General features: G+C 46.2%; 1 protein-coding gene across 1 annotated transcript; it reads right to left on the bottom strand.

Moving 5' to 3' along the window:
* Positions 1-341: 341 nt before the first annotated feature.
* Positions 342-14,834, bottom strand: SRSF12 (serine and arginine rich splicing factor 12). The gene is made up of 5 exons (XM_075597437.1): positions 14,595-14,834; positions 10,194-10,298; positions 8,161-8,264; positions 7,410-7,548; positions 342-1,474 (listed from the first exon to the last, which is right to left on the bottom strand). The coding sequence occupies exons 1-5, from the start codon at positions 14,657-14,659 to the stop codon at positions 1,147-1,149; spliced, it is 741 nt and encodes a 246-aa protein (XP_075453552.1). The 5' UTR covers positions 14,660-14,834; the 3' UTR covers positions 342-1,146.
* Positions 14,835-18,579: the final 3,745 nt, after the last annotated feature.

Below are 18,579 nucleotides of genomic sequence, written 5' to 3' on the forward strand. Positions count from 1 at the left end.
GTCCCTTAATAATGGCTTGACAGGACAATACATACTGTACACTACTGTTAAAGCAAGGACGTTTGTGTAATGATTGCAGGAAATGGTGTCACCCTATTATAGTCCTTGTGTAAAAAGATACATTCTGCTCTGCAGAGAATTATACTGCACATTTCAACTGCAGGATGTGTCAATTTTGCTATACAAGTGGCCCTCACATGCACAATATACCGTTTAATTTGGTACATGCATCTACATATAGTCATTTGCCAGAGCAGTCACTTTATAAAAATGAATTCGAAGACATGAAACATAAAATAGCCTAATCATGCAGCACTATCTGCAAAGGAAACACACATTGCTAATTTTTTCTCTCTCCATTTATTAAAACTTTTGTAGACAAAAATATGCAACTGGTCTCCAACACTACCATTTTCAAAGACTGTACTTGGGGACAAAATATAAAGCACTTTAATGAAATTACACTACAAGATTGTAACAGAAATGGCAATATACGTTTATGCAGCACAGCATACCCAAAGATAAGAGAAAAAAACCTCAATGTTTCATGCATTGGACATTTTCTGGCAAAGAAAATTAAAGTCATTCAGAAAGTGGGGCTTCTAAAACTGAAACGTTCAGTAAGCACTGAACCAGATTTAAAAAAAAATAAAGTGTAGTTCTATAGACCATGAAGTCTAGTCATCAAAAAGGTGTTTAACTAAACCACATGATCAAGGCTGCTACAAGAATCCAAAAAACAGAATTTGCTTAACAAAACATTGTTTTAATGTATAAAAAAACACGTCACACATCCAAATAACCTGTACTTTCCATCCCTCTGCACATTACCTTGCAACAGAATACTTTATACATTAACAAAGCAGAAACAAAAATTATATATAGCTATATATCACAGCAAAGAGAATTATGATTATAAAACAAAAACGGGAGGCCATAAGAGTAAAGAATACAGATCGTTAGCTGTTTTAGAATATTGCCCACATTCACACCTTATAAACAATTGAATGTATATGCTACCTATTCAGAAGCTGTACTAGAAAGCCTGGGATATGACTAATTCCTTGGCAGATTTAAAGATCTGCAATGCACTGCAAACTAATACTCAGCAGCCCCTCCAGCCTCAAGCTGGGTTAAAAGCAGGCGCTAGTCTTCATCAGAAGCAGACTGGCGACTGTTTTTGCCCCTATAACACCGTGACCTGGATCTTGAGCGGGACTTAGACCCTCTGGCTGCTTCTTTGTGCAATACAGAGTTGGAATGTCTGTGACGGGGGGACTTGGAATGGGATCTCACTGCAGAGCCAGAGCGCCTATGACCAGATCGAGACTTTGTCCCTGAGCTCGACTGCTTTGGTGGTGACCCCGATGGAGACTTATCCAGTGACCTAGAGTGGCCCCTAGAAAAGGAATGTCTTTGTGGGCTTCTTGAACGAGACTTTGAATGGCTGCAAGAATGTCTTCTTTGTCTTGACCTGAAACAGAGCAATTCAGCTTTAAACTTTCATAATGTAATGCTGAAGGATAGAGATGGTGTAATTACTTAAGATCTAGTAACACCTTTACGAACAAATGTTTAAACAAAAAACAACACAGAATTATTCACAAAGTTTACAAGTTAGCTGAAATTTTCAAATCCGGAAAATTCTTAAGCGTCTGATCACACAAAGGAGGACAGGTTTCTACATTAAGAGAATTACACGCACAAAACAATTATACATTTAAACCCACACACTTAGGTTGGAAAAGTTAAGTGTTTTTGCAATTTTCATTGTAGGAAGCAAAGCCCAGCCGATCAGAGGTAAAATATATATATATATATATATATATATATATATATATATATATATATATATATATATATATAGATATATGAGAGAGAGAGAGAGAGAGAGAGAGAGAGAGAGAGAGAGAGAGAGAGAGAGAGAGAGAGAGAGAGAGAGAGAGAGAGAGAGAGAGAGAGAGAGAGAGAGAGAGAGAGAGAGAGAGAGAGAGAGAGAGAGAGAGAGAGAGAGAGAGCTATAGATAGATATATACACACACATCAAAAGACCTATTTTAAGTATGGAAGCATGTGGCACAAATATTAGCCGTTGTAAACATGGCAGCCGAGTCACAAGTACAATATAAAATGAGCCACTAAAAGCAAATGCTAAAGGTTCACTGGAAGAAGTTCAGGGTAAAAATTGACAAAATCAATTAAAGTTGCTATGTTTTCAGTAATGCCTCTCTCCTTCAAAAAGCTTGGTCAATAGATTTGTTTTCCACAGGTCTCCAAACATCATTCAACCCCCCCCCCCCCCACCATGAAAAAAACTACACTGCTAGAATCTAAAATAGGTGGTATCCTTTGAAACAGCTGATCTTGTTGAATTCTGGTTTTGCAGCATGCCATTTTACTTTAGATACTAGGCTACCTCGCCAATAGGTAAAATATGGCTTAACAAAACTTTATTTCCTTCAGTCCATCACGGCAGTATTACCGGAATTAACATACATTCGGCAGTATAAAAAGGTGCCCTCCCTCTTAAAATGTGGAGACCAATACTTGGTTGTTAAAAATAATAATAAAAGTCACCCAAGATGCCGTCAGACTGCGTTTTTAATGCCCGATAAGTGTTTCTACTTTACCATCTGGCTGCCTTGCAAATTTGCTCTGCACAGGACGTTGGTATTGCTTGTCGAGTGTGCTCTGGATTACATTCGTTTTTTGATATGCGATGATTGTTTGTATGATCCACCTTGCAATAGATCAGATGCTTTAATCCCCTTTCTTATTCCCTGAAAACAGGGCAAAGCAGGACCACCAGCAGGCTGTCTGACCTGAATGCTCGAGTTTCTCAAGTATTCAACTAAGCACCTTCTTAAACCCAGGGAGTGCAAGTTCATCTTCTCATACTTTAGATGTGGGCATGGAGATTGTACTACCATCTCCAGGTAAGCATAGAACAGGTCTTTCCTTATTGGTAGTATCCAGTGACATGCTTAATAGGTCTATAAACCAAATTGGATATGACGCAAACGTGACGTCACTGATATCGCGAGATTTGGCAGCCATTGTTACATAAACGCTCTGTATACAGTGTGGAAGCACTTCTTGATAAAGTGCTATGCACGAAACGCGTAGAAGGGTTGCATCCCTTGATTTTATGATACTTCAATAAAGATCTTCTATTTTTGGCCAGACCTGTTCTTCTTTTGGATCGCGGTGCGCTGCATCATTTTCTACATTGTAGGTCTATAAACCAAGCTCTCCTGAGTCAATAAGGGACAATTACCACAACACTGGCTGTGTCCTGCTTGACCTTCTTGAGGACTCACAGAATCATTGGTAATGGAGGGAATATGCATGCTGATCTAAAGTCTCAATTCAAAGTCATTGCACTAAACTATATCTATGAAATCCAATTCCAACGTGCGGGGAACCAGTTTCAGGCGAGGAGAATCCTGCTTGTGCAGCCAACACAACAGACAACCAATTTCTTAAAAGCGCAGGTTTCCTCTATAGACAGATACAAAGTAGAGCGCTACTCACACGTTCATAATGAAGTTCTCAATTTAATGTGATAGCCAAGAACAGCGGAAAGACAACGTTTCAGGCCATATGGACCTTTCATCATCTGGTAGAGGAAACAAAACCTCACATTTTGTATTTGCCCTCTTTGCCATTAGGTCAATCTCTGGTGGGACCCATATGAGGGTTATCTGCATATAAAAAAAAAACCTGCATGTTCCATACTCTTGATATGAACTACTTAAAAGTTACATTGTTTTCTGCCCATTTTAGTGTTCTGGTGGCTTCTCTTATCAGGGCTAGACTTTGTGCCACCCTGATTATGTATGTATCTGCCACTATATTGGCTGTCTTCATTTGGTCAGACATGTCTTTTAGGTGTAACTATATTGCTGTCAAGAGCCCAGAAGATTGCTCATAGTTCCAACAGGTTTGGTGCAAAACTTTCCTCGTCCCACTGGCACGATCCCTGAAATATGTTTCTGGCAGTGCATTCCCCACCTAAAACGGAGTGCTGTCTGTGGTGAGCACTGTCCATAATGGCGCCTCTAAGGGACAGTTGGGCTTTCCTTCTAGTGCCATCATGTTAACGAGTTCCTAGTTCATGCAGACAGAAGTAACTACTTCTCTAGAGAATCTAGAACTTAAGTGGCCACATGTGAAAGCAAGCCCAGGGTACCACCTAGATCGAGGCCGACAAAGCCTAACAATCCTCATGGCTTGACATACTGTTACTTTTGAGGTGGCTCCCAAGCATCTGACTTTGAAAGGTTTAGTCCTTTCCCTAATGGCAGATACCGCTGGTCTTGTATCAGATTGTAGCCCCAGAAACGGCACGTTGTGTTGCAAACTAGCACATGTCCAAATTTATGATCCGCAGGAAGGAAGGATCCAACGCTCCACGGTTTTTTAAATAAAGTAAATTTATTGTGCCACACAACGTTTCGACCAATAGGTCTTTTCTCAAGTGACTAGGCACTTTACTTTATTTAAAAAACCGTGGAGCGTTGGATCCTTCCTTCCTGAGTATTGCCTTGGAATATACCCGACAGGTACCTCCTTGAACCAGCAGCACCGGTAAACTGTATGCATTTATTTATTCATTGTGGAGTGCAGCATAACCCCTTTTAAAATCAAATGTATGATCCAACAGATCTTGTAGAGTCTCCAAAACTGAATCGATATGCCGGTCGTCTAGATACAGAACAGAGATGCCCTGCTCGGATAGCGACCACTTCTATTATGTTCACTTTTGTGAAGACTCTGGGAGCAGAGGCCAAAAGGGTAGAGCCCTGAATTGGAAAAGTTTTACTTTGCAAGGCAAACAAAGTATTTTTAGTGCGACTGCCATTTGGGGGATGTGTAGATTTATCCTTCAAATATATTGCAGACAAAATCCCCCGGGGTTTAAAATATTGATGACTGATCTGAAATTCTATTTTTAAATGCTCCTTACGGACAAACCGATATAGAAACTTCAGATCTAAGACTGGTCTTAAACATCCTGCCGCTTTTGGTACTAGGAACATAACTGAATACGTATGTATGTACTTTTGAATTTGTGAAGCGCTTCAACTCGGAGATCTCCTGACTGAACACCCTGGAGCAGATGTCTCCATTAATCTTCTTGAACGTATTTCTGACAATTCTATGGAATGCGGCCTCCCCCAACACCAAGTCTGGATCTAAGCAGGAGGGGGGAGGGAGGGAGGAGAAGGGGAGTTCCAAGGACCCCACAGAAGGATCTGTACTTTCTTTTGATCTTCGATCTTGAGGAAAGCTCTCGTCCTACAGTTTATCCGCCAGTTGCTCCAGTCCTGAACATAATAAATTCCCTTAGAATGGCATCTAGACAAAAACCTTGTTTTTTTAGGCAGCATCTGCAATCGAGGCCTTCAAATATAATGCTCAGCAGGCATGTTGATGGTGCCATACATTTAGCTGCAAGGTCGTAGAGTCCATGGACGCGTCAGACGTAGTTAATGCCCAAACAGGAATAATTTGAGAATGTGTTCCCTAGAAAGCTTGATCTCGTTGAACCTTCATTGACGTCAGCCAACTAGGCTCTCATGGATGTGGTAAGACATACCGATGCAACATTGGGTTTGCATGCAACCCCTGCAGTCAAAAATGCTCTTTTAAAATCAGACTCCATCAGCTTGTTCATTGGATCACAGAAGCTTTATAGCGTCCTCCAGCAGGGTGGCAGCGTCCTCCAGCAGGGTGGCAGCGTCCTCCAGCAGGGTGGCAGCGTCCTCCAGCAGGGTGGCAGCGTCCTCCAGCAGGGTGGCAGCTATTGTGCATAATCTAGCCAGATTACTTTAAATGGATTCCTTCAGGCCCTTGAATCCTCCGGGCCAAAAGGGATACATTATATTGAATAGCCTAGATAAAGATGCTTTCTTATCTGGATGCTACCATTCCGCCTGAATCCTCGACCATGGAATGAACCAGGAAGACCGTGATGTTCTATGAGACCCCATAAACATATGGTCTCGTTTCCTCAGGGGCTCTTTAACATCTTCAATCTCCATAACAGCTTTGACAATCTTCTGTTGCAAAGCTTGTATGGTCTTCCCCTATTTCACCTTCATGGCAAGGAGTCAGGCAATTCTGTTCCCACTGAAACACCCTAATCAAATTCTTGTGAGGACATCGTAATCAACGATACTCCCTTGGTTCATAAGACAAACCAGGGTCTTTGAGTGGGCTTGTGTGTTAGCCAGTTTGAAACCAACAAAGGTTGGCTGCATCACCGATTGAGACCATCCCAGAAAACTGGGTCTGAACGGGATTCTCATACATCGCTAGCTGTTTTATGCACGAATTGTAGAGCTTCTTAGATTATCTGGGAGAAGCGGTTCACAACAGGAGCAAGTGTGATGCTTTGTTTTTTAGGTTTATTTATTTGGTCTAGTATCGTCTGTACTAGGTTCCTAAGGAGCCTTCAATTGAGCTGCTTCCACTGCCTCTCTTCCCAACTATTTGTCTGCCATGCTCACAGCTCAGCAGCATTTAAAAGTCCTTGGTGGTCAGTGACTCCCGATGACATCAGACAACGTCGCATGATGAGGAAACACCTGACAGACCGGCACCAGGCCGTGCCTGCGCCGCGTGTGGCTCAGAGTCCCCCTCTTGCAACAGCCAGGGAAAGCAGCATACGCTGCGTCTGCAGGTGAACTCAGGGGACGCTGGGTAACCCCATACCTCTAAAAAGGTAATCAGTGTTGTCTCTTAAAGAGGAGAATCTGCCCCAGAAGTCTGATCTCACCATAGATGTACCGCTACTTGCCTGGGAATGGAGAGGCCCCAGACAGACAATGCACCCTCGTGTTGTTACCCAATGGCGTGGAACGCTGAGGAGGGCCTCACGGAACCAAAAAAAAAAAAATAAGTATCCTTACTCCTACCCCCAAGCAGACCAGGAAAAGAAACGGTTAAGGAAGAGGGAGGTCACTATTATACTGTTGGATACAAGTTTCTTCATGTTCTACCACAGGAGGTGGAGTCTATTACCCAGTAGTACTGCCTGATGGACAGCTTGGGGGGGGTGAGGTGTGTGTGAGCTTGGGGGGGGGTTGGAATGTGTGTGTGTGTACACGGGACTCCGGGTAAGTTCGGGCACAGGGAGGGTGGGGGGGGTGTGTGGAAGTTGAGGTGCGGTCCAGCTGACGGGGGAGAGTGAGGGGCACCGGGAGGGGATTGTGTGTGTGTGTGTCCGTCCGTGTGTGTGTGTGTGTCCCTGTGTGTCCTTTGGCCCGTCACTCCGCCTCAGGCCAATGAGAGGTGTGCGGGGGCGGGCCAAGGGACCAATGAGATTTCCCCTAGGGACACCGGACATCCAGGCAGGCATACAGTGCTTTCACTAATATAGTATAAAATGAAATATGACTTACGCTTTTAAGCTGTCTGACCTTCTCCGGCCATGGTCCCAGGAAGTGCTTCGGCTGCGTGTTCGCCCTCTGCTGCGGCTTCTAGACCGCCTGCGATCAACTGGGGAGTCATCTCGCTCCTTCGTTTTCATTTGCCCCGGAGCTTCAGTTTACAAAAATATGTTAGCAGCAGAAATATTAAACGGAGCTATTGGAATTGTTGCATGTCTCCTTTTTTATGATTCTTAATTTCTTCGAATTAGCCTATTTTAGGGGGAAATTAGGCCGCGATCGTCGTGGCGCGACCGTCGCATCTAAAAACAAATGATTTGTCGTCGTCTCTGGGTACGGCCGCTCCGTCGCACACACACTATCTGCAGCTTCATTGGAATGGAGGTTTTTGTTTTGGCGGCGCCCGCACTATAATTGCGGCCTTAAGAGTATTTTCAAGTTTTTGGGGTTTTTTTGCAGTTTCCTTTCACAAACAAATTTTCCTATTTTTTGTTTTAATGAATTATACATTTTCTTTTTAGATTCAATTTAGCTATCATTTTGCATGCCATGTATTTGGGTACGATACCACGGGCCAGAAACACGTTGCTCTACAGTTAATCTATGGAATTCATTTTTACTTCCTATTTGTTTTTATTAAAAGGGGGAGGGAGATAAAGGGGAAAAAAACAAAACAAAGGATTGCACTCAGTCATCTTATCCACATAGGGTATGTATACTTCAAAGTATTGTCCTTAGAAGATACTTATTCCTAGGTACTTACTTTTCCGGTCACCTTGAGCAAACTGTATCTCAATTTGACGACCACAAACCCATTTTCTGTTGAGGTTATAGAGGGCATCTTCAGCATCTCGAACATCTTCGAACCTGACTGTCAGTTAAGGAGACTTTGGATTACACTGTACTTTACATTTAATGAGGCATGGGTTTCATTTAAAAAAAAAAAAAAAAAAAAAAAAGTTGAGGCTTAAAATCATGACCACCACAACACTGCCCACCTAAATTAGGAAAACATCCTAAAAAATAGAGGGATCCATTTAAAGCAGTGTCACCTACAATAAACGAATTTGCTGCGCTCACCTTTCCAACTGTATATGTGCATTTACTCTTAATGATCAGCCACAAATTGTCAATATCCAGGATTGCAGCAGCCAGTGGTTACAGAATGCAATCTCAAATGAGATATCGATAGATCCTCTCCCAGAATCCTCCAGTTGTCTCATCCTCACAGTTTTAGGCCCTCCCTACCAAGTGAGGACTATAACAAAGGACTGAAAATATAACATGGCAGAAGTCGTTTTATCACCAACAGCAATGTCTCCCCTCTGATAAACGTGAGGTGGTTTAGGAAGGGGCTTGAGGCATGTAGTGGGATATTGTTTCATTAAAAAAAAAAAAAACAAAGGAGAACTTAACTTTCAAACGATAACGGTGTTGTCCTTGGACAAAAATAAAAAATACAGAACAAAAAACACTTAAAAAGGGTTTTTCACTGACAAACACAAAGCAGAGAGTACAAGCACACAACATGCAGCTCATCAGAATTGAAGAGTAAGCAGGACACCTGCTGAAAGCATCCACCTCACAACATAGTATAAGCTTTGCAGAAAGTTAGTCACGTACAATGCATTGCAAACCAAAACACACAGTGTTATATAATATCTAGGATTGTGAGCATTACAGCAGGGCTCTTCAACCAGTTTTTCAAAGGAATCAGATAAGAAGCCATTTATAACGGCAAAAATCTTATTGTAACTTTTTTTTATAAAATGTATAAAAATTATTATATTAACATTTTGCAAACATCTGTATCATATTTACATTACCTGAACAAGTACATTTCAGTGTGACAAATGGCACTTAGCAGTTAAATAAACAAGTATGAAATGAGCAGGAGCCGACACATCAAGGCCCAATGCCCGCTAGTTGAAGAGCCCCGATTTAAAGCATGCAATGTATCCACTGAAAGTCGAAGCAAGGAAGGTAATATGGGAATCCAGTTGAACACCCTCTATCCAGTGTGACAACTGTCACCATGAGTCCTTTTTCAACAAATTAAGCTTTAAAAAAAAAAAACCCCACATGCTATTGGACAGTATCTGGAATAACCACAGTATATGGTAGAGAGCATAAAACCTAGAGTTATCCATTTCAAATTAATTACATTGTAGCATCTAAAAATTCCCAATCATGATGACAACCAGGCTGAGGTTAGGATGGACATCAGAGCTACAGAACCAGAAATATAGTATGCAAAACCAATTCTCAAGACTTGTCACTGCTGCTGCTTTAAAACAAACACTTATAGAAATATTTTTATGAACAAAATTACATTTTTCAGACAGCTTTTAATGTGCAAATGTTTAAACAGTAAACAAATATTTGAGTAGTAGGATACAATAGGAGACTTTTGCAGTTACCTCATTTGACTTGATCTTGAACCTTGACCTTTACTTTAGGGCTTGCAAGGTGAACTTTGACAGGGATCAACCAAAAATCGGACTTGGCTTTGGGTTTAAAGGTAGGTAATTTGAACCCTCAGCTTGGTGCAGGCTGTGTCTTTAGTGCTTGGCAAGAACTTCCCCTCTACCTCTTTATTCCTTGAAGCTGGAACTTCAAAGGTGTCTTTGGACTTTACGCTTGACTCTATCTAACCAGGCTCATTCAAACCTTGGGGTGCTTGCCAGCTACTGTGGACTGCTTTACATTTTCTGAGACAGAGAAATAAACACACATTCAGTTAGGGTGCAGGCACTGCCACGCTCCTGAACATCAACACAAGCAAATAAAGGATATTGTATATAAGCAAATCCTCGGGGGCGACGATTGTAGAAGTCAAGTGGAACGTAAACGTCTACTATTGGACCGTACCGACCGAATTCACGACGCAAATCCTCCGGCCTGAAGTGTGCAAGATTGAGAGACAAGGTTGACAAGTGTGGTTTCATCTATGGCGGATCAACAAAAAGTTACACTATTTTCTATACTCTGCGGTATAAGCTTATACTTTTGCTACCACAGCAGACAAGGATTAGCATGCCTGACTAGCACAGAAGGTGTTCATGTAACCTTCAAGGCAGGCTAAACCCAAATTAAGAAAAAATTGTTTCATTTGTCATTTAAAAAAAAAAAGTTCTAAAGGTAATAACGGTGTGTACTTAACATATTAAAAAACAAAACAATTAAAATGTCATTAAAACGTAATCAAGGAAATGATACCAAGTAACGGACCATTTGATTACAATAGGAGAAGGTGTTTGGTGAAATTACGGCAAAAAGTCAAAAAATTTATGTTGAAAGTATCTATGTTGCAAGATAATTTAGCAACGTATATGTTCTTGTGCTCTGTGAGGAGCTGAAAGTTGTAAATGACATTGATGTCTACAGTAACTGGTAGTTACATAGTTATAGTAGATGGTTGAGGGAAAAAAACCAAAAAAAAAACCACATACATGTCCATCAAGTTCCTGCAACAATCAATGTCACCAGGGGCAACATGCTTTCAAAATAAATAAATAGATTTTTTTTAAAAAGTGGTGGGGGATGGGGAAATTAGAATAGTAGTTAACGTTTAAGGTGTAGTCTGCCTTTAAAATTATGAAAAATTTACAATCACCAAAATCACAAAACCAAATAAAAATGTTAATCTACATTGCAAGCATTCTTGTACCTCCCCATAACTGTTGCATTAAAGGCGTGCCTGGCATTTGTGCAATTAACGCAAACATTCAATACATTCTAATATTTTAGATCTCTTGCCTCCCCCACCATCATCTACTTCCAGGAGACAGACGAACAGGGTGTAAAATGTATAGGTGCCTCTCGGCCCATGGGAAGCCAAGTGTTAACGAGCACTGGACAGGATAGAAAAGCGCACACCACTTCAATGATGCTGATTATTGTCTCCTAAACATACATTTGTGATGACTTCTAGAGTAGTTTTATGCCAGTTTAAGGGTTAATTTGACCCAAGGTATTATAAAAAAGGGACTCTTATAGAAAGTGTTAATCACGCCCTAGTCCCTGACAAAGCAAAAACCGGCATCGCGAAACGCGTAGGATCATTTCTGACTCCAGAATAGTGTGCCATGGGATATTGGAAATCTGCTGTAGCCTGCTGCACCCATCTCCGTAACAGGGCCAGTTCGACCCAGAAGTAAAGACTGGAGCGTGTTCCTCGGCGGTTTTCACTCCAGTACGAGGGGACTACCAAGGAGAGCAGACGCACCAAGAAAGCAGATATCCTGCTGTGCTCTAGCACTACACTTGTGAGTGGTAGTTTTTCCCTTTTATCTGTGTTATTAAAAGTAATCTGCACCACTGAAGTGGTGTGTGCTTTTCTAACACTATGCAGTGTTGTTCCGTCTTCTTTGCCTAGGAGTTGGGAATATTCAAAGAATAAGCACCACTGATGAACTCTTCTAATTCACACAATTATAAAAAAAATTATAAAAAAAAAGGACCAGAGACTAAACAAATAATTAGATCTTTTGTGTTTCATCTGTGTATATTGATTAGATTTTGTTTAAAAAAATAAAACAAATACAAATTTTAAAACGCATTTTGGTCCACATGTTAATGAGCCAGAAAACATGTACCTAGCTGGGCAATGTGATGATGCTATAGATCTCACCAAATTCAGTCCGCAGGCACAAATGGAAGAGATTTCAAGATTACCAATTAACCGAGCTGATTATCAGTAACTCACTTAGGCAAGGATGGAAAAAACCCCAGGACCAGGTCGACTAACTTTTGTGCTGGTGCCGGGCAGTGCTGGCTAACCCGTGTCACAGCTGAGACCGGCAAGAGCACTCAGTCATGCTTTACCAACATGAGCACAAAGCATGACTGGGAGCAACGATGCCAGCAAATGACGAGTTAATCAGCACTGCGCCACTTAAGTCCAGCGGGGAACTGTCTCTGCAGTTACCTTGTGGAAGGCAGTGAGGTGAAGCGCTCCAGGTGGATAGTGGGGAGGAGTTTGTGATAAGAGTGGATGAGTGTCACTGACCGCTGCCAATGGGTGAGGAGGGCGGTATAGCCAGAACACCTTCCAGTGCTTAAAATGCTGGCTAAAAATTCTACCTGACTCTTAAGTATTTTATATATTTTTTTGTCTGCCCCTGCACTTGGGTATGGGGCTCCCTTAACACCTTGCCTATTGGTTGCGCATGATGACTGAACGTAGAAAGTCCTGGTCTACACAATATGAAATGTAGAAGAGGGGGGGGGGGGAACCTGCAGGTTGGTCTTCTCTAAACTTGCCACAATACATTTATTGTTAATGGTGGCCAGATGCCATGAGACTTGCATGTTGCAACATATTGAATTATTAGCAGAACATGGCGGAAAATGTGTCTACAACACTGTTCAATCTACTGCATGCTACAGCCTCTAAACAGCTTGTAAATCATTCTGTACAGCCTTTTCAGAAATATGTCACCATCTAAAAGGCATGTCATTTTATTTTAGGTTTATTGAATCAAGCAACAGTCGCACTGTAGATGAGATCTATAATTTAATTAGGTGTCAGATGTTTGTTGAGTGGGGGAGGGAGAAGGAAGGCTTTCCCACAGCCACCTCCCCACCCCTGGCAGCGCAGTGCATCAGTATGTATTTATGCAAGTGGTGGACAATATTTGAACACTTACGAGCCAATTAGAATTTTTGTTGAGTGGTGGTGGGTGGGGGTTCTGGCAGCCCCCAGCAGTGGCTTGGTGTGTCGCCTAATATCTGGGAGAAAATCCTTACAGGCTAAATAAGGGAGAGGGGAAGGAGTGAGTAAAGACACTGGCTGGCACTGAGTTTGAAGCGAGAGGAACCTGGTTCAATTCCTGGTGTCGGCTCTTTGTGACCTTGGGCAAATAACTATCTCCCTGTACCTCAGGGGGAAAAAAAACACACCACACCAGATTGTAAGTTCTACAGGGCAGGGAATGTGTCTGCAAAATGTCTCCAAAGCACTACATAAAAAACTAGCAGTGCTATACAAGAAAAAAATTATGGGAAGAAGTTATGAGGCCGGCTAAGACTTTCTAAGGCCGAGTTCAGGGTGGCTGCTACGGAACGCGAGCGTCCATGCGCGCGCCCCCCCCCCCCCCCCCCCCGTGTGCTCCTGTAGCCCAGCGATCTGTGCCTTGGCTGCAGGAGTTGGGTCGCGACATACGTGTCACGGAGCTGGTTCGCTGAACTAGCTCACGTGACTGCCGCCCCAAATATCATTTTGGGTTGTAGTGGCAAAATGTACAGCGTCAACGCTACACTTTGCAGCCGGTGGAGTTTTCAGTTTGAAAACTCCCACCGAACAACCCAATATTGCGGACACCCTGAACTCTGCCTAAACCGAGTGGTGTGTAGCTTAGTTATGTTTCCCTGGAGACCAAAGTGATGGTAGCATTTTTGAAAGATGGGGGGAGTGGACACCAAGACAGAAATGCTTTTCACTTCAGCTTCTATGCTCCCCGAAGAGCATAAAGTCGATATGGATTTTGACATACCTTGCACACACATTGGGCGTTTGCTCCAACCCATATGGATATTTGAAAATGTTTTGCACGCACACGTGTATTAAGATGTTTCACTCATTATCACTGTGGTGGCAACACACTTAACACTGCTCACGTACAGATTACTCATTGAAAGTATTGCATTAAAAATTTTTTTAAATCAGTTTTAGTCAATTTGAATATACTGATTACGATCAGTTAGCATTGCCCACCGCTATGTCCCTTTTAATTCATCAAGCTTCCTCGTGTGGTTGTAGCAACCATTTAGGCGCCTCCAGCAGTGGCGCTTTTGAACTGGGCGGCCATATTGCATACCCTTGGAGGCAGGATTTTTGCCGCTCGATCACGGGAGGACGGATCGCCCTGCAGCCTAGATCATTACATCGCCTTAATAAAGTAAGGAACCGCTGCCTTTACAAACAAAAAAAAGCGGACAAGAAGCAATGCCTTAATGAGGTCTGGCCCGCTGAGAGAAACCGCTGCCATGCTGATCTCCATTTCGCTCGGTCGCCTTACCGCCAAGAACCCCGTGCGTGCTGATCTCTCTCCGTTCTCATAGCGTGTACCGGCGCTATGCACGCTGCTCCCATACAATACCGTGCAAGCGCACCCTGCAATGCGTTGCAGCCCGGCCGTGCATGGGCTTTATTTAACCTCGAGGCCTGTGCGCGCGCGCCACGCGTCTCCTTACCTGGTGCCGTCCGCCACATTCCTGACAAAGAGGGAAGTGTTCGGCGGCCGCGAGTAGCGAGACATGGTCAGGCAGCTGGGGGGACCCGGGCAGGCTTTGCGACGTCACACACACACACGAGAACCTTCCGTCTGACTCACGGGGCCGCGTTCCACCGGTGACGACGATTCCAACAGCGAAGAGGAGGAGGACCGCAGAGCTCTGTCCAACTCGCAAGGCGAAGGCACAACGTAATGACGTCTGCAAGAGCGCGCGGGCCGCTGTCCCGCCCCATGAGAAGAGGGAGGAGGATCTCTGAGAAACCCGGCGGCCATATTTGATTAGGGCAAAGTTTTCAAACCAGCCTCAGCGCTATAGATTCTATGTGGCTTTATCATCTGGATTTAAATACGATAAACTTTGCTGTTGGAGGGTAAATTCCAGCCAGCAAAGTTGCAGAGGCCTCCATAATTTTTTTTTTTGGGGGGGGGGACCCGAAGCAGGATGGTCTGATGGGGGCATTTCACTTATATGTTTCCTCCACAAACCTATGTTTTTGCTGTGTTTGTAAATAAAGTGAATGTTTGGAGAAGATTCCGTTATGGGCTAGCGCCGATTCTTAAGAGTACCTTACACCAGGGGAGCGCAAACTTTTTGAGCTGCGCCCCCCTGCCAGCTCGCTCTCACGCCCCCCTCCCCCCCTCCGCTTGTGTGTGGCGTCAAATGATGCAGCAGGGTCAAGCGACCCCGTTTCCATGGAGGCGGCCGTGTGATGTCATTCCGCACGACACCGTGGCGTCATTTGATGCCGTGTTGCCATGGCGACGCGTCACAGTGTCTGAATTATTGTTGCAGAGGCCTCACGCGATCCCCTGGCATTTCATTTAAATGCCTTGGGGAAGAGCACGGGACCTCTGCAACCGCCCGCACCCCCCAAAAAAATCCAGCGCCCCCCACTTACACAGGGATGACTTCATATAATACCACAAAACTTTCAAGTAGGGGAGGCATTCGTGGGCCAGGTTTCACCCTAAATATTATTGTTTATTTGTGAAGCGCCAACATATTCCGCAGCGCGGTACAATGAGTTATGTACAGTGCTCGACAAATACGGTCGCCAGGTCGCCAGGGGCAACAAGATTTCGTCTCCTGGCGACTCAGCCTCATGGCTGCGCAGCGCACGCGGTTCTATGCTTGTGTAAAAAAAAAAAAAAAAAAAAACATTTTTTTCAAAATCCTTCTTTCTGATTGGTTTGACGGGACTTGGCGCGATGCAAGGTTTTTTTTTTTTTTTGCCTGCTCCAGGCTCTATATAAGACTATGCACACGAATCATCCTTGATTTTGTTTTCTGCTTGAAAGTTAGTACACCATTGCCTCACTGACACCCCCCCTCCCCCTCCCCCTCCCCCCCCCAGCCCGGCATCGATCGCAATCCGGAGCCCACGCACCCAAGCAGCATCACTGACCCCCCCCCTTCCCTCCTCCCCAGCCCGGCATCGATCACAAGCAGGAGGTAGTAGCGGGCTGCTTCTCCCCCTCCCCCCTCCGGAGCACCCGCTGCCCGCACGGGAGGTAGTAGCGGGCTGCTTCTCCCCCTCCCCCCTCCGGAGCACCCGCTGCCCGCACAGGAGGTAGTAGCGGGCTGCTTCTCCCCCTCCCCCCTCCGGAGCACCCGCTGCCCGCACAGGAGGTAGTAGCGGGCTGCTTCTCCCCCCTCCGGAGCACCCGCTGCCCGCACAGGAGGTACTAGCGGGGTGTTTCTCCCCCCTCCCCCCTCCGGAGCACCCGCTGCCCGCACAGGAGGTAGTAGCGGGGTGTTTCTCCCCCCTCCCCTCCAGCGTGTTTTTTGATGTGGAGTCTGTGCTGTGCTGCAGTGGCGGGCGGGGTAAATTGTGGGCCGGGCTGGCGTGCATCCTGTGCCCGAGGATGGGGACCTGGGGGTTGCTGATATCCCGTCAGCAGCAGAGGAGCCGGTGAAGTCTGGAAGCGCTGCGGTGGAAGGAAAGCCGGGCGGCGCAACATTTTGGCGCGAGGCTGTTGGCACCGGGCCAGGAACAGAGCAGAGAGGTCGGAGAAAGTCCCAGAGGAGGCTGAGTGTGACCAGGGGACACAGAGGAGACACAACCCAATCGGGCTACAGGGGTAAGTGACTAAGGGCAGGTGTCTGAGACAAACTGCAATACCAGACTGCATCACAGGCCCCAGGAAAGCACAGACTCCCCTCCACTCCCACAGGGGCCTGGTGTCAGTCACCCTCCCCCCCTCAACCCAGTCACCGCACACCCCCACACCCCAGTCACTCCCCCACCAGTCTGGAGGGGGAGAGAGAGAGAGTGTGTGTGTGTTGGGGGAGAGTGTATGTGTGACACCACAAGTACCCAGTCACCCAGTCACCCGCCCAGTCACCCACCTACCTAATTCAGTCAGTCACCTACCTACCTACCTAGTCAGTCAGTCACCCACCCACCCAGTCACCTAAGTCACCTACCCAGTCACCTACCCACTCACCCAGTCAGTCACCCACCCACCCCCTCTCTCTCTGTGTGTGTCTCCCCCCCTCTTTCTCCTCCCCCTCTCTCTCCCCCCTCTCTTTCCCCCCCCCCCCTCTCTCCCCCCTCTCTCTCCGTCTCTCCCCCACACCCTCTCTGTCTCTCCCCCACACCCTCTTTGTCTCTCCCCCACACCCTCTCTGTCTCTCCCCCACACCCTCTGTGTCTCTCCCCCACACCCTCTGTCTCTCCCCCACACCCTCTCTGTCTCTCCCCCACACCCTCTCTGTCTCTCCCCCACACCCTCTTTGTCTCTCCCCCACACCCTCTTTGTCTCTCCCCCACACCCTCTCTGTCTCTCCCCCACACCCTCTGTGTCTCCCCCACACCCTCCGTCTCTCCCCCACACCCTCTCTGTCTCTCCCCCACACCCTCTTTGTCTCTCCCCCACACCCTCTCTGTCTCTCCCCCACACCCTCTGTGTCTCTCCCCCACACCCTCTGTCTCTCCCCCACACCCTCTTTGTCTCTCCCCCACACCCTCTCTGTCTCTCCCCCACACCCTCTGTGTCTCCCCCACACCCTCCGTCTCTCCCCCACACCCTCTCTGTCTCTCCCCCACACCCTCTTTGTCTCTCCCCCACACCTTCTCTGTCTCTCCCCCACACCCTCTGTGTCTCTCCCCCACACCCTCTGTCTCTCCCCCACACCCTCTCTGTCTCTCCCCCACACCCTCTCTGTCTCTCCCCCACACCCTCTTTGTCTCTCCCCCACACCCTCTTTGTCTCTCCCCCACACCCTCTCTGTCTCTCCCCCACACCCTCTGTGTCTCCCCCACACCCTCTGTCTCTCCCCCACACCCTCTCTGTCTCTCCCCCTCACCCTCTCTGTCTCTCTCCCACACTCTCTCTCTCTCCCCCACACTCTCTCTGTCTCTCCCCCACACCCTCTCTGTCTCTCCCCCACACGCTCTCTGTCTCTCCCCCACACCCTCTCTGTCTCTCCCCCCCACCCTCTCTGTCTCTCCACCACACCCTCTCTGTCTCTCCCCCACACCCTCTTTGTCTCTCCCCCACACCCTCTGTGTCTCTCCCCCACACCCTCTCTGTCTCTCCCCCACACCCTCTCTGTCTCTCTCCCTCACCCTCTCTGTCTCTCTCCCACACTCTCTCTCTCTCCCCCACACTCTCTCTGTCTCTCCCCCACACCCTCTCTGTCTCTCCCCCACACCCTCTCTGTCTCTCCCCCACACCCTCTCTGTCTCTCCCCCCACCCTCTCTGTCTCTCCCCCCACCCTCTCTGTCTCTCCCCCCCACCCTCTCTGTCTCTCCCCCCCACCCTCTCTGTCTCCCCCCCCCACCCTCTCTGTCTCCCCCCCCACCCTCTCTGTCTCTCCCCCCCACCCTCTCTGTCTCTCCCCCCCACCCTCTCTGTCTCTCCCCCACACCCTCTCTGTCTCTCCCCCACACCCTCTGTGTCTCTCCCCCACACCCTCTCTGTCTTATTTGTAGTATAA

Source organism: Ascaphus truei, chromosome 4, assembly GCF_040206685.1.
Source record: "Ascaphus truei isolate aAscTru1 chromosome 4, aAscTru1.hap1, whole genome shotgun sequence".
Classification (NCBI taxonomy): Eukaryota; Metazoa; Chordata; class Amphibia; order Anura; family Ascaphidae; genus Ascaphus; species Ascaphus truei.